Source organism: Camelina sativa, chromosome 16 (assembly GCF_030686135.1).
Source record: "Camelina sativa cultivar CO46 ecotype springtype chromosome 16, ASM3068613v1".
NCBI lineage: Eukaryota > Viridiplantae > Streptophyta > Magnoliopsida > Brassicales > Brassicaceae > Camelina > Camelina sativa.
The window spans coordinates 3,670,338-3,692,684 of NC_141895.1; the positions used below are offsets into that span (position 1 = coordinate 3,670,338).

Here is a 22,347-nt window from a genome sequence, read left to right on the forward strand (position 1 = left end):
AGTCAAAAACTATGTGGGGGCACTAAAGAAGAAATTTTTCTTCAGCAATAGAAAATGTTAGGAAGGAAACAAGACAACGTTGCAGAGAAAGAATAAAATGGAATATTAAAAGTGCAGATGAGGGGGTTTGATTCCTGCTCCTCAAACACAACATAAGACACCCTTATCCAAATGAGCTAACAGATACTATATTGCAAAAACTAGTTCAAAGATTATTAAAAAAGAGTGTGGGGCACGTGCCCCACCCGCCTTTAGCTGTAGATCAGCCTCTGGTCATAGACTTCGGCGGAGACGATGGAGCACAATGACGACGACTGTAGAGAAATTGCAAAAAGTCAATTATTTTGATAATTTTCTCAAATATGTATATTTATATATCTCAATATATACAAATACTATTTTTGGAACATTTAAAAATGTGAACTAAGTTTAAGTTTGGAAAAAAAACTTAGATTAGTGATAATTTAGGATATTTCACTAAAATATATATATAAATAATATTTTATTTATATTATTAAATTTCTCAACCAAAAATTTATAACGAACTTTCATGGACATAAAACTTTTACTTTTACTTATGTATATGTGTATATTTATATTCCAGTTTTTATCCACCCAAAAAAGAGAAGAATCTCTGAAATCGACCACAAGATAAAAAGCTCATGGAACATTTTATATTTGAGCGTTGGAAAGTCGAATGAAAAAAAACATAATACCGGTGTCCTAAATGACCCTGACTCCATCTTTCATGTTCCAAATGTTTAGAGCTTCTATTTCTTTTCTTCTAATATCCCTTTGTATAACTTTTTCTTTTACAAGATGAAATCTTCTATTTCTTTTCTTCTAATATGCCTTTGTATAATTTTCTCTATGATTATCATCTTAAAATTCACTGTTTGAAAACTATATTGAATTGAATTGTTATAACTTCCTTCCACGTCTACTAGTTTAGTGATGTAAATATTTCACCACATTCAAATAAAACATCGAATAGACAAAACATTTTTTTGGTTTAATTAAAAATTACTAATCAAATACTATAGTAAATCTTTTGAATTGTACATAGTATTGTACGGCCTAATAATATTCGACATCTACACCAATCATACATACAGTAAAACCTCTATAAATTAATAATGTTAGGACTAAGACATTTTATTAATTTATAGTGATATTAATTTATCTATAAATTAATAATTGTTATTTTATAGTGTAAATTAATAATTATTAATTTATAGATATATTTTTAATTGTTTATTTTTTAAAAAATTATGAATTAGAACAACTATAGCAAAATAAGATTAAACTTTCGGATGTTATAAATTTTATGGTTTAGGAATTGAACTTGTAATATTTAGAAAGCACTATTTACAATAAATTACAAATATTATAGACAAATTGACTTATACACATAAGACACATAAATTCAAATCTATGAATAATAATATCAATTCTCCTATTTTAATAATCTGTCAAATTATCAAATTGTAAATGATGCATATCTAAAAATTAAAACTTTAAATTTTAATTATTTGTATGACATGTTATAAAATATTTTAGAGATATTATTATAGGTTGAAAATACAACATTACAATTGTTCTATAGAATTGAACTTTAGGAGAAACATACACTATTATATCAGTATATATATATATATATAAATTTACATAATTATTAATTTATGATATTATTGGGACCATATTTTATAAGGAGATTTCGAAAAAAATATTATCTTATTATCTTATCGAATATTGTTAATTTTTACACTGGCCCAACTTGGGACCAGCAAAATTTATTAATTTATAGTATTTATTAATTTATAGAGTATTAATTTATAGAGGTTTTACTGTATATGTACACAGAGATAGAGGACTAATCAATCTTACATCCATTTACGGAAACAATCTAAAAGAAGTGAAAAAATTAATCAAACAATGCTGTATAAAAATTAAAGAATTACACTCACATTTACTTTGTCATTCAAGTTTTTCAGTTACACCTACTTTTCTTTTTTACTATACTTTTACAAGTTTTTTTTTGTAAAAATAGACACATATTTTGGACAATTTTGCCTCTCTCCTCTTTTGTTCCTTCTATTCTCTTTTTTTTCTCTTCTTTTTTGTTGTTAACATTTTAAATGGTTATCATAAAACAAATTATCTATTTATTTATATACAATATGTTATAATTATATATTTTCTACATTTTAAGATACATATTGCTATATTTTTTATGAATTATTAGATTATACAAAATCTATTTATCGTTGAACATTTGTTCAATGATAAGTGGATAATCAATTGTAATATTGTTAATAGATAATTACTTGTGTTTATTCATATAAAATATACATACATAAATTTGGTTAGATCTTTATCCATAACAGAACATAGACCAAATAAGTACAAAACCCTTTAATTCTAAATCCTAAACCCTTGAACTCAAAACCAAAACTATTCCCTTTAAAAAAAAAGAAACAAAGTTTAGTGGAGAATAAAACTATGGATAGTTCTCCATGGATTTACAAAGCATATCTAGACATTAAGATTCATGACTTTCATCCAAGCCCATCCAAAACGTGCAGATACTTAAACAAAAGTTCTTTGTGAACTTGATCCACTTGAAAAGAAACCTATTATATCTCAAAGGACAAACATCAATCATTTATTTAGAGGCAAACGAGTTTTAAAGCTGAAGAATAACAGTTGAATGGTGGTTATAGATGTGATCATGTGGATATTTTTTTGTGGATACCAATGTAGACAGACCAAAGAATCATCATACAACATCCACACAATTAAATCCATAGATACCATGAGCTCGTTGCTTCATGTTTTGTGTTGGTCCAAAAACATATACACAAAGTGGTTAATAAACAAAATAAAAAACAACAACATTGATTTATTTAGAACATTGAATATCAATCATGTGGATTAGTAGTTATGGATACTTATCTTATAATATCTTGCTCATTCTCTACATGAAGAGAAATTTTTCCAAGATAAATTAGCCACTTAGATGTCTTTTAGCCAAATGTTTTTGTAATATTTTACAGCTAGAAGTAGGGGTATTAGAACTTAGAAGTGTCACTAGAAGCATACTACACAATAAACATGGTCATTATTATTAATCTCAAAGTCTATCCACCAAACTCTGACCACCAAACTCTGACCATGTGGACAAGCAAACCAGATGAAATTTATTGACAAGTTTGTTGCATGTTCAAACATCACCATAGTTTAGGGTTTAGACTTTAGAGGGTATATAGATTCAGTGTCTATGTTTTGATTTCAGGTTGTATTGTCTAAGGTTCAAGGTGTAGGAAGGTATAGGATTTAGGGGTTAAGGTTAAAAAATTTAGGATTTAGGTATGTGGATGATGTGTCTATATTTTTAATTCATGGTTTAGGATTTAGGGTTCAAGGTGTATTGTTTAGGGTTTAGGATTTAAGATTTAGGGTATAGGGTTTAGGTTTTTGGGCTTATATGGATTTAGTGTCTATGTGCTGTTATGGTTACGAGCTAGGGATATATCTAACCATATTTTAGTGGTGGAGAATGTGGATGGGCTTTAAAGTAAACCTTAAACATGGTAATGTTTTAGAGCTTAGAGTTTAGAATTTCTGACTTATGTAGATTTAGGGTTTAGGATACAACGACAACATCAAATCCATATATTCATGGTTATGTGGATACCAATAAAATTTGGGGGTTCTAGAGATTTTGGGTTTAGGATACAACGACAATATCAAATCCATATATTCGTGGTCATGTGGATACCAGTAGAATTTTTGGGTTATAGAGATTTATGGTTTAGGATACAACGATAATATCAAATCCATATATTTGTGGTCATGTAGATACCCATAGAATTTGTGGATTCTAGAGATTTAGTGTAACGCCCGCGAACCAATTTTTGGAATTTTGGTTAGGGTGTCGATCGACACCACATGTGGTGTCGGTCGACACCGTTTGCTGACGGTTCGATTGATTCGATTTTAATCGTCCGGTTTGCGTGGTTGGTTTAAGAGAAGCCCTAAACTCGAGTTTAAAAGGGGAACTCGACTTATTTCGTCCTTTTAGCCGTTTTTGGACAGAGAAGCAGAGAGAAGAAGGAGAAAACGTTTTTGAGAGAGATTTGTGAGATCCTTTGTTGTTCTTGAGAGATCTATTGATGTGGAGTGAAGATCTTATGTTAGGAACGAAGGAGAAGACTTCTAAGTGTTGGATTCGTCGTTGTTGAGTGAGAATCTTCCTGCAAAAGAGGTGAGTGCTTGACCATGGCTGATCTAAGCCTGATATCTCTGTTGTTTTGGCTGTTTCTTTATGTTTGTGGTGTTTTGCTTGTGTGGGTTGGTTGTTTTCATGTTCCCGTAGGTCCCTCAGAAGTTTGGGAGGGTTTGGAAGCGGTTTGGAACGGAGGTTCGTCGTTCGGCTTCGTGCAGATTGATTCTGCAAAGGTGGTGTCGATCGACACCATGTTGGTTGAGTGTTGGTCAACACCGACCTAGTGTCGGTCGACACCAGTGACGCATTAGCGTCGGTCGACACTGACTTAGTGTCGGTCGACACGAGACTTGACGAGTCTTGTTTTCCTGGTTTGTTGTGTTGTTTGTGTTTTGGTTGTTGGCTTTAATAATAGAATCTCAGTTGCTTGTGTGTATAGCCCAGTAGATGGGAGGATGGCCTCACTGAGTGTTTATTAAATACTCATGCATCTCAATTTGTGTTTGCGGTGCAGGTAAAGGCAAGTGTGAACATGGAATCAAGGCGATGAGGAGGAGAATGATCTAGGGTCTCATTTGTGTGTTGTTGGTTATTTATGGTTATGTGTTGGAACCTTGGTTGGAGTTATGATAGGTTGTTGGATAGAATGGTTAGGAATGTTATTGTATTAAGGATATGTTGGTTTGGTATTGTTTGTACGTTTCCGCTGTGTAAGATGGTTATGGCTGGTTTAAATGATGTTTTGTGGTTTGGGTTGATTTAATTAAGTAGTATGGGATGCTTAATTATATATATAGTATTTAAAAAAAAAACGGGTCGGGTCGTTTCATTTTGGTATCAGAACGTATACGGTTCTAGGATGGTCATGTGGATGTTGTGCAGCGGTTCAGGGATTTAATTGGTTGAAATGATCTCTATGTTGTTTGATACTTGATGTTGGGTGATGAAATTGATTATGAGTATTTAGTCAATTTGCTTGTTGTATGGAGTCCTAGCATCATCCTCTTCGAGCCTTCAATGAGATTCCACGGTCAGATGTGTGTGTGCTCTGTGTGTGGTTTTGAATTGTGTGCTTAGCCTTCTGTTCTGTCAGTGCAGAGAGATGGTTAGAGAGGGTGCTGTTGCTGGTCGTGGTCGAGGGCACGGACGTGGTCGTGGACGCGGACGTGGTCGTGGTAGGGATAGAGTACCAGTTGTTAGTGAGACTGCGGACCAGAGTGTGATAGCAGAGGGTGTTAGCATGTCGTAGGGTGTCCGGGGGGATTCCATGAGTGTGTCCGGAGGGGGCGGTGTTGATGCCCCAGTAGCCGGTGATGTTAGGGCCCCAGGTGTGGGAGTCCCAGTGGGTGGAGTCCCGGGTGTCGACCTTGCGGGTTTGCTGGCACAGTTGTTAGAGCGGTTGCCACCAGTGGCACCGGCTCGGGCTTAGGTTGTGCCACTAGTGGTGGCGGAGGAGCGGCAGCCAGTGGCTGTGGATGTGCGGGTTCATTCTCATTATGTCAGTATGCTGAGGGAGATGAACAACATCGGTACTGAGCGGTTTTCGGGTGGTACTGATCCTACTGTTGCAGATGCATGGAGGACGAGAGTGGAACGTAACTTTCAGTCTCTCAGATGTCATGAGGATTTTTGGGTGGACATAGGGGTCCACCAATTGATTGACAATACTCAGTTGTGGTGGAGATCAGTGGCTGCTAGGAGAGTGCAGAGGGAGATGTCTTGGGCTGACTTCGTCGAAGAGTTCAACCGTAATTATTTTCCTAGAGAGGCATTGGACCAATTGGAGGTACAGTTTCTACAGTTATCTCAGGGGACTCGGTCGGTGCGGGAGCTGGACTTGGAGTTTAGTCGGCTTCTAATGTATGGTGGTCGGGCGATGGAGTCTGAGGTGGCTCAGATTAGGAGGTTCATGAGGGCGCTTCGTGAGGATTTGAGGGTCCATTGCATAGGGAGGAGTTATGCTACGAGGGCGGAGCTAGTGGAGACTGCAACTGAGATAGAGGATGACTTGATGGGGAAGACTGTGGTGGGTAGCCCTACCGTTCAGACATAGGAGACATTGGAGCCGAGCGTTCCGAGCAAGGGTAACAAGTCAGAACAAAGGCATAAGAGGAAGCGGGAGGAGACGTCGGTGACAAACCAAGGCGGTTAGAGATGCTACAGGTGCGAGGGCATGGATCACAGGTTGGCAAGCAGCCCCAAGAGAAGCGGGACGCAAGAGAACATTCGAGTGTGATTTTATTGCAAGGAGGTGGGACATATCATGCCACATTGTCCAAGGTTGCAGCGGTTGACAGTGAGAGGGGTACAGCCGAGGGAGGGGCCGGGCGCCAATCCCGGAGTTTAGTTTCCTTCTGTTTTCATTGGTTTTGTTAAGCTTTTGCGTTTTGGAATTTTAGACGTTTGTTACATTTGAGAATTTAATAAGATGATTAGTTCTTATGAAATTTTGATGCGTAATGGATAAATGTTTATGTGATTTGTAAATGGAGAGAAATTCCTGATATAGAAGTTTCTATAAGTGGAAAGTTTCCAAAAGAGGAAAGTTCTAAAAATGGAAAGTTTTAGGGGAGATAGAAGTTGCCATTTTTAGCGCTTGCGAGCCTTGGAGGGGCTTGTGTGGCCTTTTTGGCGGGCTGTTTAGCCAATTGTGTGGCCGATGTGCTTACTGGTGTTGTTGAAGAGGATTTAATAAGATGATTAGTTCCTATGGAATCCTGAGGTATACTAGGTTGAAGGATTATTCAATTTCTATAAATGGAAAGTTTCCATGAATAGAAAGTTTCTAAAAATGTGAAGTTCTATGAATAGTTAGGACTTGTCTATTTTTGGAAAGGGGATGTGAAACACCGGAGTTGGGGCTTGCAAAGCATTTGATGCGGTGAATCAGAATATGCGAACGTATAGTACTTGTTTGTTTTACTACGCTCGTATTGATGATTTGCTGTGGATAATTGCCAAACGGAAAAAGCTATTTATGGAGATTGCAGTTGCAATCAAATAAAACGTTCTATGAATAGTTAGAACTTGTCTGTTTTTGAAAAGGGCATGTGTAAACACCCGAATGGTTAAGATGTGTTAGAGTTGGCCTGATTAGTGGCCATGATGGTGTCGATATTCCAGTGAGGGAATATGGGGGTTGGTAGGACATTGTGATGTTTTACGCAAACCACGGAAGGTGGTTCCGGTCAAGAGATGCTTATTGACATTAGGACTTGTTTCCTCATGAGGAGATGATTAGTTCTCCTGGGGGAGATAATTAGTTCTCCGGAGAAGATGATTAGTTCTCCTGAGGGGATGATTAGTTTCCCTAGTGCACCGCAGGCTTAACGGGTTGCGACCCTAAGAGCAGCAGAGGAGATGATTAATTCTCCTAGGGGATGATTAGTTCCCCGGAGGGGATGAGTAGTTCCCATGGTACCGAGATCTCGAGGGTGACGATCCGAGAGTGAGACGGTATGGCTCGAGGACGACGGTCTGAGAGTGCAGGCGGTGTAGTTCGAAAGTTGGGACCTGAGAACGTATGAGTGAGAGAGCAAACAATGTCTAGGATGTGGGTATGAGCATAGTGGCAGGGTGTAGACCTCGGAGGTCGGGATTGATCTCGTCTTTTTTGCGTTGTTATGACTAGTGGAGTCAGGGCTGTGTGGACCGTTGAGTCACGTGGATGTGCGGGCTGTTGCGACAGCTGCACATAAAACTTTGGGCTGACATTGTTCAGTCCGGTCGGATATTGTGCAGGCCGTGGTGACGGTTGCACGGAGGTTCTTGGTGGAGGGACGATGTTGCGGGATTCGAGGACGAATCCTTATTGGTGGGGGAGAATTGTAACGCCCGCGAACCAATTTCTGGAATTTTGGTTAGGGTGTCGATCGACACCACATGTGGTGTCGGTTGACACCGTTTGCTGACGGTTCGATTGGTTCGATTTTAATCGTCCGGTTTGCGTGGTTGGTTTAGAGAAGCCCTAAACTCGAGTTTAAAAGGGGAACTCGACTTATTTCGTCCTTTTAGCCGTTTTTGGACAGAGAAGCAGAGAGAAGAAGGAGAAAACATTTTTGAGAGAGATTTGTGAGATCCTTTGTTATTCTTGAGAGATCTATTGCTGTGGAGTGAAGATCTTGTGTTAGGAACAAAGAAAAAGGCTTCTAAGTGTTGGATTCGTCGTTGTTGAGTGAGAATCTTCCTGCAAAAGAGGTGAGTGCTTGACCATGGCTGATCTAAGCCTGAGATCTCTGTTGTTTTGGCTGTTTCTTTGTGTTTGTGGTGTTTTGCTTGTGTGGGTTGGTTGTTTTCATGTTCCCATAGGTTCCTGAGAAGTTTGGAAGAGTTTGAGAGGGTTTGGAAGCGGTTTGGAACGGAGGTTCGTCGTTCGACTTCGTGCAGATCGATTCTGCGAAGGTGGTGTCGATCGTCACCAGTTGGTGTCGGTCGACACCATGTTGGTTGAGTGTTGGTCGACACCGACCTAGTGTCGGTCGACACCAGTGACGTGTTAGCGTCGATCGACACTGACTTAGTGTCGGTCGACACGAGACTTGATGAGTCTTGTTTTCCTGGTTTGTTGTGTTGTTTGTGTTTTGGTTGTTGGCTTTAATAATAGAATCTCAGTTGCTTGTGTGTATAGCCCAGTAGATGGGAGGATGGCCTCACTGAGTGCTTATTAAATACTCATGCATCTCAATTTGTGTTTGCGGTGCAGGTAAAGGCAAGTGTGAACGTGGAATCAAGGCGATGAGGAGGAGGATGATCTAGGGTTTCATTTGTGTGTTGTTGGTTATTTATGGTTATGTGTTGGAATCTTGGTTAGAGTTATGATAGGTTGTTGGATATAATGGTTAGGAATGTTATTGTATTAAGGATATGTTGGTTTGGTATTGTTTGTACGTTTCCGCTGTGTAAGATGGTTATGGCTGGTTTAAATGATGTTTTGTGGTTTGGGTTGATTTAATTAAGTAGTATGGGATGCTTAATTATATATATAGTATTTTAAAAAAACCGGGTCGGGTCGTTTCATTTAGGGTTTAGGATACAACAACAACAACATCAAATACATATATTCACGGTCATGTGGATACCAATAGAACTTGTGGGTACTAGTAACACATCACCATAAATGTGGGTATTAGTAACACATCAAAGTTTGTTATCAAATCCATAACACATGACCAGGTACTAGCAACACATTAAATCCATATATTCATAGTCATGTGGATACCAACCGAATTTGCTGGTTTTAGAGATCTAGAGTTTATAATACAACGACAACATCAAATCCATATATTCATGTTCATTTGGATACCAATAGAATTTTGGGGTACTGATAACAAATCAAAGTTTCTTAAAACTTATCCAAATAGATAATTATTTATGAATGCAATATTTTGTTAATCCATTATGCATCTAATTTAAGCTTAAAGTATGTAGACAAACAATATATTTCATACTGAAATTTTAGTTAAATAAATTTATATAGTGAAATTTTAGTTAAATAAATTTATTAATTTCTAAATTGTTTAATTAATTTTGTTTGAACTTAGAAATTGTTGATTTGACTATGAACATCAATTCAATTGTATTTGATTTAGATTAGATTTATAAATTTTTCTTTTTGTGGAAAGAAAAAATATTGAAAGATGCAGAAAATATTTATTTACAAGTTATTTACCTTTTTTTTTCAACAACTAAAGTTACTAAACTTAAAATTTAGTAATGAAAATGAAAAACAAATGTTAAGGAAAAAATATTAAAAAAGAAAGAAAAAATAGAGAGAGAAATGAGAAGAAAAAAGAAAAAAGTAGAAAGACAAAATTCGTTTAGTTAGAGAGTGCAAGTTGTAATTTGAGATAAAAAAAAAGTATAGAGATAATAGAAAGTGTGTGTAAATGTGAGTATTAAGTGGAAAGTAGATGTAAGTGCAAAATTTCCTATAAAAATCGTTAAGATGTGATATATTTGTCGTTGCGAAGAAGAAGAACAATGATGGTGATACATCCGCCGAATGCATCATCTTGCGAAGAAGAAGTAAGAGATGATGAAGAAGAAGGAGACATCTCTTCGCCAGCAGGCATATCTTGAAGTGCCATCAGAATTTGGCGGATGCTGACGGACCTCGTAGGCCGGAAACTGTAAGCTCTTTTCAACGAATTCGATCTAGAGAAAACATTGGACGATTTCGAGAGGATGAGATACACCAAAGCTTGAATCAGAGCAAATAAGGCCACCTTCATTAACATCGTTCCCAATCCCAAGCATCCATCCATTTGTTGTAATAGATAGAAATACCTATTAGAAGAGTTTTGATAAGACAAAAGAGTTAATTATTAGGGTGGTAACAAAAATGTTTTTTTTCTTTCTTTCTTGGGGGTTGTGTCAAGATTTGAAGATGAGCTTTGAGATTGAAAATTTTAAGTTATGCTGAAAAATTCATTGTATTTATAGAGAAGGAGAGCGCCTTGCGTATTTGACCAGAGGCAGAGACGTGGAAGTAACGGACATGGACATAATACTGTTACTTAGACCTTATCCGGTCAAATGGAAGGACACGCCATATTTTTCTAGAACCCATAACATGAAAAGTAATATTTTAAGTACGTGATCGATGAATGAACACCAACTCATGAATTGTGGACTAGAACCTTAGTCCCTCGGTTCGATCCTCAGTTTGGGTCGAGATGATATACTGTTCCTCACAAGGATAATATTGACCAGTTTAGCACTTGCGCAACAAAAAGATTACCCCAAATGAAGTAATGAACATATATAAAACTTTACATACCTCCCTGGCCATAGTTATTTTGGTGCATATATATACCAAAAACTTACTATAGTAATTATATTTTGCTCTCGTCATAACATCGTTATTTTATTATCATGAGACAAGAAATTAAAAGAGTACATTAAATGGTATAATTGGCAAATAAACAAATATTATACTTCACTGTCCATATATAGTTATTTTGGGGTAGATACAAAATCATATAGTAATCTTTTGCTCTCGTCATAATACCTATATGATAAAATACCATGGGAAGAGTGATTAAAAGATTACATAATCCTACTATATTAATTGAAAAATATATTTATAAAAATAACATTAAAAGTATAAAAATTTATATTGGAATGCCAATAAAAATAGTAAAAAAAAAAGAATCATTAAGGACAATTAAAAGAATTTAACTAGGATAGATAAAAATTAGTGTATTAAAAAAAGGATAAACAACTAAGATTTCTACATATATTATCCGATTTTATACAAATTTTTTCGGCAATAATCTCTGCAGCAATAATGTGACACTCCGGATTGCGGAGAAGTTTTAAAAGAATTGATTTGGCCACCTATGTCACCATAGTGCACTTATCTTTTCGGTCAAATGTTCTAAGAAAATTCTACAGTTAAGCGTGTTTATGCTAGAATAGTCTCAGGATGGGTGACCTTCCGGAAAATGACTGTCGAAACTATGCAAGTGAGGACAAAACATAGTGAAAGATCATGTGGTGATTTATAAGAATGGTAAAAAGTAGTTAAAATCTCTCGGACGTAGCAAACCAGTCGTCGGATAGAGATAGGCTCACAGATTTAGTGAAAGGACGAGATGCCTATTAAGGAAGGCGGACTCATAGATTGAAAATGAAAATGGACCTACTAAAAGGTAGCGATGGGAGCTTTACAAAGAATCTCATTATAAGTAGGTTAAATGAATTGCTAATAATGAAGAACAAAATAACAAAAAAATTATTTCAAATTTAATTCAAATAAAATGTTTCAGCTCACGAAAAAAATCAATTAACATACATGATACATCGAATCCATATTATACTAGACCCAAAGCGGAAGTCACGAATACTACTAGCTAGACCAACCAAAAACGTTGTGGTTTTCTTCACCAAAGAGGAAACCAACGTTCTTGAAACTGAGATTGATGAGAAACCATGAAGAAGAGAAAGACGAACATGAAGGCTACTCCCCATGGCGTTTCTCCAGCTCTATACAAAGACTCTCTTTCTTTCAGAGGTATCGACGACGTCATCTTCCCTCCTACACCTCCATCGTCGGATAGAAAATGGACGGCCAAGAGCAAAAGCAGAGGAGATGCCATGAGAGCAAGCTTGAACTGATCCGTAAAACCTTCTATGACTGGTTCGTAACTCGCGTACCATGAGATCGTTACGAACATGAATAGGATCAAGACGAAGACGCAGAGATGTAATGGAACTGGAGTACTGCTTCCTTCTTGATATCTCCCCATTTAGACTCTTGATTGTTGTTTATTTGCTTTCTATTGAGATGGTGAGATTTTTGTTGTTGTTGTTGTTGTTGTAGAGAGAGACTTTGATGTTTGAGTTTTGACATTAAGAAGTTGGAGGTTTTGAAGTTGGTTTTATATAGGGAACTTCATTAACAATTAATGTTTGCTTCGGATTCTACAAGAATATAATTAAGTATGTTTGTATATATAATACAAATTTAATTTATACAATACTGGACCATCTGAATATATATTATTTAAATTTACAGCTAGGTTTATGAATCAAACTGGATTAACCAGAGAGTGTGAGTGAAACTAACTGACATTTTCATACCAAACAAACAGAAAAGAACTAACCGAATCAAACTAATTACGAGATCTAATTTATTTTCTTGAAAATGTGATTTAAAATATATGTTGAATAATATGATATGAGCAACAAATTTTGGTATTTCTATAATATAGTTTGATATAGAAGTATTTGATTTTTACTGAAATCACTGAACTGAAATACGATTAAAAATTGTAGAATAAGAATAAATCCTATTATAATCGCAGAAATCTTCCATTTTTATATTTTTGGTCAACTGCAGAAATCTTCTTTATGCAAAAGAAATAAATAAAGCGTATTTTTATTTGTGTACTGTATAATTGTATAAATGGAAGCCTAATTAGAAAGGAAATGAAAAAGGAGCTGACTTGGAACTTTAATTAAACATTCTTGCTTTTTGCCGGTTACTGAGGGTCAATGACAATCTGCCACGTACTACCGACCTTTCCATACGCGGAAGGTGACCTGATACTTTCTCATTTATTTATTCTTTCAACCAATACTATACTGCACTCAGTTTTAAATACTTTTCTACGTACCACACAACAATAGAAGTCGAATAAGCCGGAAACTCAAACAAAGAGCAGGAAAATTTTCAAGGATAAAGATTCTAGGCCATAGTTATTGTAAGAGGAACTATGACGTGAAATATGTTTTCAAGATGTTAAGTACTGAAACTCGTAATTTTGTTACATTTCGTAAAATATATATAAGAGGTATTTTTTTCGTATGCATAACATAACAACACCCATACATTATAGTTTGGACAAACTAAACGCATTTAACTACAAAGAACTCAAACTTGATATTGTATCTTTTCGGGATGGCCTTATATTTTTTTTTGGGCCTTATACATATATATATATATATATATATATATATATATTCTTTTTTTTTTTTGCTTTAAATATATGTATAACAAAATAGGACCAAAAGATGTACATAGGTACAAGCTAAGTGTTGATGTCCATGGCATCTTAAGTTATTCACACATTTTATTATAATAGCACAAAAGTGAGAGTAAAGATCATATGGATGAGTTAGAATGTTTATTTTATAATATTGATATCTTTAAATTTATTCTAGTTATTATTATGTATTTATTTACGTTATGTTCATCGGAAATGAAAGCATCAGTAATTTGGAGGTTAGCTATAAAGATCGCTAGCTTCTGTATATAAATTATAACTTAATTCGGATTGATCCAGTAAGCCAGTACTGTATTGTATTGAAAAGAAAACACAGAAAACTATATGTATTGTATGACAATAGACAAAGAGACAGCGCCAGTTATATTGCTAATCTTTATTACCTATATCATCATGCATGTGTCACTCTAACAACTACCGGGAATATTCGAGGGAGCCCCAATCTAATATATGTATGGAAATGAAAAATATCAAAAAGACTATTCCTATACTGTACACGGGGTTTTTTTAAAATCTTTTGCAGTATTTTTTGTTACTTTTATAATTATGGTTCTTTCTATGTTTTGCTTTTTTTCCTCTTACAACAAAAACAAAAAAAATTACTCTATCAAGAAGGAAAAAAACTTAAAATTTTTAGAGCTACCAAAGAATTGAAAGTTAACAGTCATAAATATCCGTGAACCGTAACCAGTAGGTAAAGATCGACTACAAGATAGACTATATATAGGACAAACAAGTCGGACAACGTAAAGACTAAGCTAATAGATAATAAAATTTGGTAAAAGCTCGATACACATAACAAAATTTATGTAGGGAGATTCGTAAATAATAATAATAAACAAAAAAAAAAAACAAAATGCCAAAAATATACGGTACACATCAATAATACGAAAGTAACATATCTAATGTAGGTATATAGACGTGATCACGTACATGAAACGTATACGACGGAAATCAAGTTTTGAACCGTAAGACCGGCATTTTGCGGTCACGTTTGGCCTTTATCAAACCGCTCCAGACCTTAACATAACGACCCATCATACCTTTGAATTTCACACCACCTAGCTTCTCTTTCTTCACCACCAATTGCATCGTCTGCTTGATCCCCTCGTCATCCCCGAAATGTTGACCTAGAGAGTTCTTGTTGTTAACATTAGTTTCTTCATTCGATTTCTCCTCGCATCTCATCAGGTTGTTCAAACTCTGACGATCAATTTCTTTGTCTTCGATTTTCTCTTGTTCTTTGTCCGGTTTTGGTTGTGAGCTTTGGGTGGATAAATCAAGGTGATGCATATCGTTGATGAGACTAGACCATGGTTTTCTAGTTCTTTTCGACATGCTTAGATCAAACCGTGGCTTGGTCGGGCTTATTATTTCATTTCCCATGGTTGATCATACAAAAGAGTGGATCTAATATTCTTTTTTTTTTCAGAGGAGACAACTATATAGAGCTTAATTAGGAGGGGTAGTTATAGGTCTATTTTCACTTTCGAATTATAACGTAAGAGGTCGGTGACTGTGAGTGTTTGGAGTATTACTTGCTTTATAAATAAATTTAAGAAATGATTACAAGTGTGACTCATATATTTATTATTCTTCATATTTTGGGATGAATTTAATAGATTCAGTGGTATTGAAAAATATAGTTAGTTCAATGCCAATTTGGATAGATGCTAGAAAGTACAATGTAATCGAGTTGAATATAGTTTCGTTGAACTTATTCTATAAAACTTTATTATAGTTGATAGTTCACTGAAACTTTAAATCTTTTAGATTGTATTCCTTCCGGTTTTTTTTACTTGCCGTTCTAGAGCTTTTCACACAAATTAAGAAAATAGATCAATATTCTATTATATCCCTTATTTAATATATTTAATATTTTTTTATTGGTCAAAATATTAAAATAATTTGGATAAAATTGGTATTTTTAGCAAACATATGCATTGGAAACCTAAAGTAAGAAAAACAAAATTTTTACTCTAGAATGACAACAAGAGTGAGTATCTATCACTTTTGCAGCTCAAGCAAAGAAGATACACAATCCAAATATTAATTGATAAAAATCCATCTCAGTCGCCAATCTAACCATCTGTTTAAATTGAAACTTATTATCATGTACGTTTTCGGTAATGGTGATAAAGGTAGCAAAAGCGTGGTTGAAAAGAGATACCAACAACAAAGGTACAATCAAAGCAAATTCATAAACTAATGGAAGGATGGTTGGTTCGAGTAAGACCTGATGGACTAGTTGGAGTGTCAACACAAACACAAGTAAGTAAATATGATTGGACAGTTCACTTGTGTTCTCTACTAGAAGGTGTATTAAACAAGCCTTTAATGAAAACATTCTTACAAAAAGGTTCTTTTGAGTTTGAGTTGGCCCATCATAATACAATACAACATCGACTTTTGAGTTTCCATTATAAATTTGGAAAAACATAACAAAATAGAGAAAGAAGACACCTTTTTTTTTTTTTGGTGTGTGTGCAAACCCTAACTAAACAAAATGGTGAACTTAAATTTTGTGGACCGATTTTAACCGGTTTTTAGATTTCGAAGCGAGTCACCTTGGAACAATTCAGCAGTTCGGTCCTTAACTCGGCCAAAACTTGACAAGAAGGACACAACCAGTAGTCGGCCCAATTGGAAAAACGTTGCATGAAAGCCTATTAACTACAAAAAACAGAAGAAAACTTATCTGTAGAGAATATGTCTTTGTCTCATTCCAAATAGTTGGATTGGAACTAGGCTAGCTAACAAATCCCCTGACAATCAATTTTGCAATTAGGAATTTTACAAAAGAAAGAAACAAAAAAAGACAAAAAGGCTCGTGCTTTACACCTGCAACCAACAAAAGCTTACTCTTTGCCCATCAAATCTCGAAGGCAGAGAGAGAGAGAGCTTTTTAGCATTCTGACAAAAACTGTTTACTTTTCCCGACACAGTAAACGACGAACTCTTCACATTCCCCAAGACACATCTCTTTGAGATTCACAACTACTCTTCTTCCTTCCTTCCTTCCCCCAAAAGATGCTTCTGTTTTACAACCATGGCGTGTCTTACTCCCGGAGTTCTCTCCAACCTTCTCAACCTCGCCGCCGGTAACTCACTTTCTTCACCGCCATTACTCTCCTCACACCGCTCACCACTCCTCCAAGTCATAGAAATCGTCCCCTGTCTCTCTGACGACCAATGGCGTAGCGAAGCATTCTTCGTCAAAGTCTCTGACTCTCTCCACGCCGCTTACGTCGCCGTTTCCGCCGGAGACGACGCTGATCTTATACGCTCCGATGAAATCCAGCTAGGGCAGTTTGTTTACATCCTCGGCGGTTTACACATTGAGAAAGGATGCCCTGTTCCTGTAATCCGTGGATTGAAACCAGTCCCCAAGCGGAGGCTCTGCGTTGGAAACCCTAGTGATCTTTTTTCTAGCGATTTGCTTCTTCCTTTTACCCAGGCCTCTGTTTCGCCGGGGACGACGAAGACGAAGAAGAAGAATCTTGTTGAGATGAGGAGGATGAGTTTGGATTCCGCGAGAAGGAGTTGTTGGGATCAGCCTCCTCCTCCTGTGACTCATCGTCGTGACGCCGCTCTGCTTCTTTCTTCCCCACGTCTCAAACCCAAACTGGTACATCTTCCATCTTCTTCTCTTCTGTGAATCGCTCTGTTTGAGTAGTTTTAGGGTTTCTTGTTCTTTAAGTTGTTGCTTCTTGCTCGGTGAATCGCTTTGTTTGATCCATGTTATTGCATTTTGATTTTGGAAGCGGTGTTTAGGGTTTCTTGTTCTTTAAGCTGTTTCAAGTGACCTTAAAAGTTTGCTTCTTGTAGATAGTGCAGCAATTTGATATTGGCTTGCACTTGGAGTGTGAATCTTTCTTGATTCTATAGATATCTATGTTTATTTTGCAGGTCTTGCCTGATAAGAATCTGCCAAAGAGTGAGTTCCCATCAAAGCACCTTAACAGTGAAACCCCTGCTTTAAGAAACAGGAATGTGGTCAAGCCTGTAACACCTATATCAATGGCCATTTCTTCAAAAGATGGTATCAAGTCACCTATATTAAATCACCTTACCTGCGAAACCCCGGCTGTAAGAAATAGAAATGTGGTCAAGCCTGCATCACCTATATCCATGACCATATCTCCAAAAGATGGTATCAAGTCGTCGTTGTCAAAGGCAGTGGCGGCTCCTTCAGTTGAGCTTTTTAAGCTGCCTTCAAGTCACATGACTTGGTCTGATCAGAGAATCTTATGGAGTGGACTCCCAAAAGCCATTCAATTGCTTGGAAAGGTACAGTATTTGGATCAATCTAGCGACTCTAAGTATTAGTAGTCATGTGTTTCAAACCTCTCCTTTCAGGAAGTCTCATCAAATAGGCAAGTAGCAGTATCGGGAGCAGTAAGCGCATTGGAGGAAGCATCTGCCATGGAGTCTGTTCTACTCAGTTTGCAGTATGTCTTCTCTATTTTACCCTTGACCAGTTTCATTACAAGCGTTTTCGAATCATTAATAATAGCATATATATGACTTTGTTCCTTCAGGACCTTTGCTGAGCTGTGTGATTCTTCTAAGAAATTATCTACGGGACAAGTAGTACGGCGGTTCTTGGAGCTTTACCATAATACACAGAATACAGGCAAAGCGGTCCATATGTTGCTAACTCAAAATCGAAACAACGGCTCATGTATACTAGCAGCTAATAAAAATGCAGCATCTTGGGTTCAAGCTGCGGTAGTGACCGGTTTATCTCAGTTCAACTTATGTAAAGAGTCTGGAAAGCAAGAGGCTGCTGCTGATCATCATCATTACATTGTTATACAAAACTCATCTGAAAAACTGAATCCCAAGGAGAAGTTAAGTCCAAGAAACACAGCTTACAAGGGTGTAAAACCTCCTCCTGCGATGAAACATCGTTCTGTTTCTGACCGAAGTAGCTTAGAAGGTAAAAGCAGGTTAAAGGAGTCAGCAAGTCTAGCGGACGAGCTAGTCAGAGTTTCTAGCCAGTGGTTCTTGAAATACTTGGAGAACTCACTGAACAAAGGAACTTTCTTGGTGAAGAAGGAAGAAACAAATGGAAAAGACTCTCTTCTCGTCCACCTAAAAGCAGTAAACCACTGGCTCGATGATCTGATCTTAAACAGAACAGAAACCAACGAGAAAGTCGAAGATATAAGAAAGAAGCTGCAACGGTTTCTACTTGGGCATATTGAATTCGCCATTGGGGAAACTCGGTAACATAATTCTTGTTAGGAATCGTAATTTCATAACCAATGACTCTTTGGATTGATTATGTGAACAAAAAAAACTTACAAGTTTCTAAAGTTTGTATACAAATATGGAATGAGAAAAAAACTCTTAAATCATTTGCGCATTCCGATATGATATCGATCTCCCTCTTCATCATCCTCGTCTTCCATGAAAGGTGTAGCTTCAGGAGCACCTTGGACAGGTTCTTGATTGTTGTTACCTGCGGTTTGTTTGTTGACTGATGAGTATTGTTGAACCACAAGAACCGAAGCTTGCATTGTGAAGTTTGATGAAGCTAACGTATCGCCTATAACCCCTAAATCAGGAAAACTACTCCAATCCATTAATCCCGCGGTCACAGGTGTTTCTACTTTATACCCTCTTCCCAAAATGTAAAGATCGTAAGAATTGTTCTCTTCCATTTCCATAATCGTTGCGATCGTATCGTGGCCATCCTTAACCACTTTCTCTATATAAGTCACTAACGGATCATTCTTTGTCTTGAAGTTAAACTCGTAGAGGTACTCTTCGTCAATATGTTTCTCTTTGCCGTACTCAACCCCAGCTGTCCCGGCCGAGACTAAAGCTTCTTGGTTTGGGAGGAATCTAACAACCGTGAGTTTAGCCATTTCTTGTCCCACCATTCTCCATGCGAAAGCCAGAGCCTCTCGATCGTCACGACCTCCAGCAAATATCATCGCTATTTCTTTCTTTGTGGTTTCGCCTCGGAAAGATTCAGACCGGAATATCATCATGCCACGGTCAACCAAAACCCCAACCGAACAAGGCGCGTGGCCCAAAACGTTTCTGTTGATTTCAGCGTGGACATCGTTTCCTTCGGTTAACCGACCGTCTGACATCATATTCTTGTGGTAAGGCATTAAAATGAAGCTGACTTGTTTGTCCTCAGCCAACAAACTAATATCTTCGTGCATGGTCGCGTAAGGTGAGACCGCGGTGATGGTCTGAACCAGAATCCCGTCGTTGTCCACTTCCAGAGCTGCGAACGTCTCAGCGATCTGATCGGATTCCGCTCTGACTCTGTCCGAAAAGTTAGCTTTCGGTTTGGCTTCATCGTTCATTATGAGCAACGAAGCCGTGGTGCGACCCGTTAGCTCGACTAGGTGGATGGCAACAACGTTAAGAGGAGACCTCTTGGTCGGGTTAGAGAGTTGTAACAGATTGGTTATGCCGGAGACGTTAGGGAGCATGTGGACGCAGGTTAATACTGAAAGCTCTGACTCTCCTCTGTGTTTTTGAATGGTTCGATTTTTGTAGAAAACAATTTTCTTCTTTGGTCTGTAAAAAATGGTTAGTAGTGGCTGCACCACTATTGACATCACTAGGAACGCCAACGTCATATGAGTGTACATAATTACGTCCAATGCCTTGGTGTCTCGTCCTGCATTTAGAATGACTAATGCCATGGTTCCTTTGGTGTTCATAAGTGAACCAATGGCTAAACCATCACGGAAAGGTATTCGCAAGAAGATGGAGCAAACAACCGTAGACAAAATCTTCACCAAAAACGAGGCAGAAATCACCAAAGCCATCGTTCTGACGCTCACGTACTCGGACATGTAACCAAGATCGGCTCTTAGACCGCAAATGATGTAGAAAAGAGGCATAAGTATTCCAGAGATGTAATCGTGGAGCTTCTGTTCGATCATGTTTCGAATGATGTGGTCGTGAGGGATCGAGAGACCGAACAAGAAAGCTCCGGTAATTGACTGGACACCACATAGTTCGGTCATTAAGCTGCAGAGAATAACACCGGCTAGAATGAACCAAACATGAGTTTCATCGACGTGGCCTCCTTTGACGGTGTTGTTGAAGGTCCAAGCCACTGCAGGACGGATCAGGAAGTAGCAGAAAAGGACAAAAGCTGTGGTTGATACTAATGAGTATGGCATCATTTCATTCCGTGCACCTTAAAAATTAAATAATGACCCATCACCTTGGGCGTTTGTGAGTTCTAAAGGGGGAAAAAAAATCACAAGGGAATATTAATTCATCTTAGTTTTGGTTACCTGCTTTGCTAAAACTCGCCATTCCAATAACGAAGAGAATCCAAGTGCACAAATCAGTAACAATGGCTGCACTCATCGCGGTACGTCCCATATCGGAACGCAAGAGCTTGAGATCCGCAAGAATCCTAGCAAGATCAGGGAAATTTGTACAGCCAAACGCAAGCGACCAATAAATACCACCTGCTAGGATCGTGTCGGGGTCTCCGTTACCGGGAAGGTAGTAAAAGCCAATACCGGCAAGTAAAGCCGCAACGAGGCCAACAATGGCTATGATCACTGGTTTTGTATCTTTGATCTTTATCATCCTCAAGTCCATGCCGAGACCGAGGAGGAAAATGTTGTAAACGAGAGCTAAGTTCGCAAATGTCTCGAGAACCATTGTAAATCTATAAGGGAATAAACGTTCCAGGACCCAATTTTTTTTGCCGAGCACGGACGGGCTGAACAATAATCCGCACTGCAAATTATTTAGAGAAAAAGCAAAATAATCATTACAATTATCATAGGATCATGTTGTAAAAATACGTACGAGCAATATATTTGTACGTGAACAAATTCTAGAATTTTTTTTCAGTTTGGTTTTTACGTTAAAACTCAAAATAGAAATCATAAGAAACTGATTTTTTGTAATTTCGCTACAACAATGAAGTTGATTAGATGACTCACAAGGATTTGAGCGACGAAAGGAGGAAGACGCAGAGGCCGAGTAAAATAGTAGAGAAGGCGGTAGCTGAGATTAGCAACACAGAGTTGCGTCACAAAGACAGGAAGAGCGGCTGTAAGAGAGCTTCCGCTCTCCTCTCCGTTATGATCTCCGACAAGGTCCATTAACGCTTGGTTATAACACATGATATTACCAAACCGAGAGGCACTGACTTCATAAAATTCAACTTGGGGAGGTCCAGGATTAACTGAGGAATTGGCCATCGATTACAAACGGGATACTCTAAAATCCCTCTCAAGGTTTTTGGCCGTTCCTTGTAACAAAAATGTTTTTGTGTTCAATCATGTCTTTAATTTATTGCATTAATAGGTGAGAGAGCTACTACTACCTGTTTTTTCTTTTCTTTCTTTTTTTCTGTCAATGCTAATTATAGATTTTTACGGTTTGATGTCAAAGAGGAGGGTACTGATATTGTAGCTGTTATTTTTTGTATTCTCTTTTGAGGATGAAATTAGTCAAATTTTGTTTGGGTTGGTCTTAAAGTTACATTTTGTTTTTTTCCTTGTTGTTTTTCTTCTTCATGTAATGTGCTTTTGATAGATTATTAGTTAATAGTAGTATAAGATACTAGGAGAGATTTTTTATTTAATTTAAGAAATAAACTAAAAC

The 22,347-nt window shown here is 37.1% G+C and overlaps 5 protein-coding genes across 5 annotated transcripts; 1 reads left to right on the forward strand and 4 right to left on the reverse strand.

Moving 5' to 3' along the window:
- Positions 1-10,032: 10,032 nt before the first annotated feature.
- On the reverse strand, positions 10,033-10,618 carry LOC147925093 (uncharacterized). Its single transcript, XM_087489745.1, has one exon. It carries the CDS (start codon positions 10,489-10,491, stop codon positions 10,168-10,170), a length of 324 nt encoding a protein of 107 aa, XP_087345871.1. The 5' UTR covers positions 10,492-10,618; the 3' UTR covers positions 10,033-10,167.
- A 1,334-nt stretch (positions 10,619-11,952) lies between these two features.
- Positions 11,953-12,573, reverse strand: LOC104749672 (uncharacterized). The gene has a single exon (XM_087489747.1). The coding sequence runs from the start codon at positions 12,475-12,477 to the stop codon at positions 12,112-12,114; it is 366 nt and encodes a 121-aa protein (XP_087345873.1). The 5' UTR covers positions 12,478-12,573; the 3' UTR covers positions 11,953-12,111.
- Positions 12,574-14,511: 1,938 nt separating this feature from the next.
- Positions 14,512-15,167, reverse strand: LOC104749673 (uncharacterized). The gene has a single exon (XM_010471350.3). The coding sequence runs from the start codon at positions 15,121-15,123 to the stop codon at positions 14,692-14,694; it is 432 nt and encodes a 143-aa protein (XP_010469652.1). The 5' UTR covers positions 15,124-15,167; the 3' UTR covers positions 14,512-14,691.
- A 1,270-nt stretch (positions 15,168-16,437) lies between these two features.
- Positions 16,438-19,100, forward strand: LOC104749675 (protein CORTICAL MICROTUBULE DISORDERING 7-like). The gene is made up of 4 exons (XM_010471351.3): positions 16,438-17,365; positions 17,647-18,027; positions 18,097-18,188; positions 18,279-19,100. The coding sequence occupies exons 1-4, from the start codon at positions 16,787-16,789 to the stop codon at positions 18,970-18,972; spliced, it is 1,746 nt and encodes a 581-aa protein (XP_010469653.2). The 5' UTR covers positions 16,438-16,786; the 3' UTR covers positions 18,973-19,100.
- Positions 19,030-22,015, reverse strand: LOC104753343 (cation/H(+) antiporter 21-like). Its single transcript, XM_087489746.1, has 3 exons — positions 21,681-22,015; positions 21,015-21,471; positions 19,030-20,914 (listed from the first exon to the last, which is right to left on the reverse strand). The coding sequence occupies exons 1-3, from the start codon at positions 21,939-21,941 to the stop codon at positions 19,098-19,100; spliced, it is 2,535 nt and encodes an 844-aa protein (XP_087345872.1). The 5' UTR covers positions 21,942-22,015; the 3' UTR covers positions 19,030-19,097.
- Between the last annotated feature and the right edge of the window lie 332 nt (positions 22,016-22,347).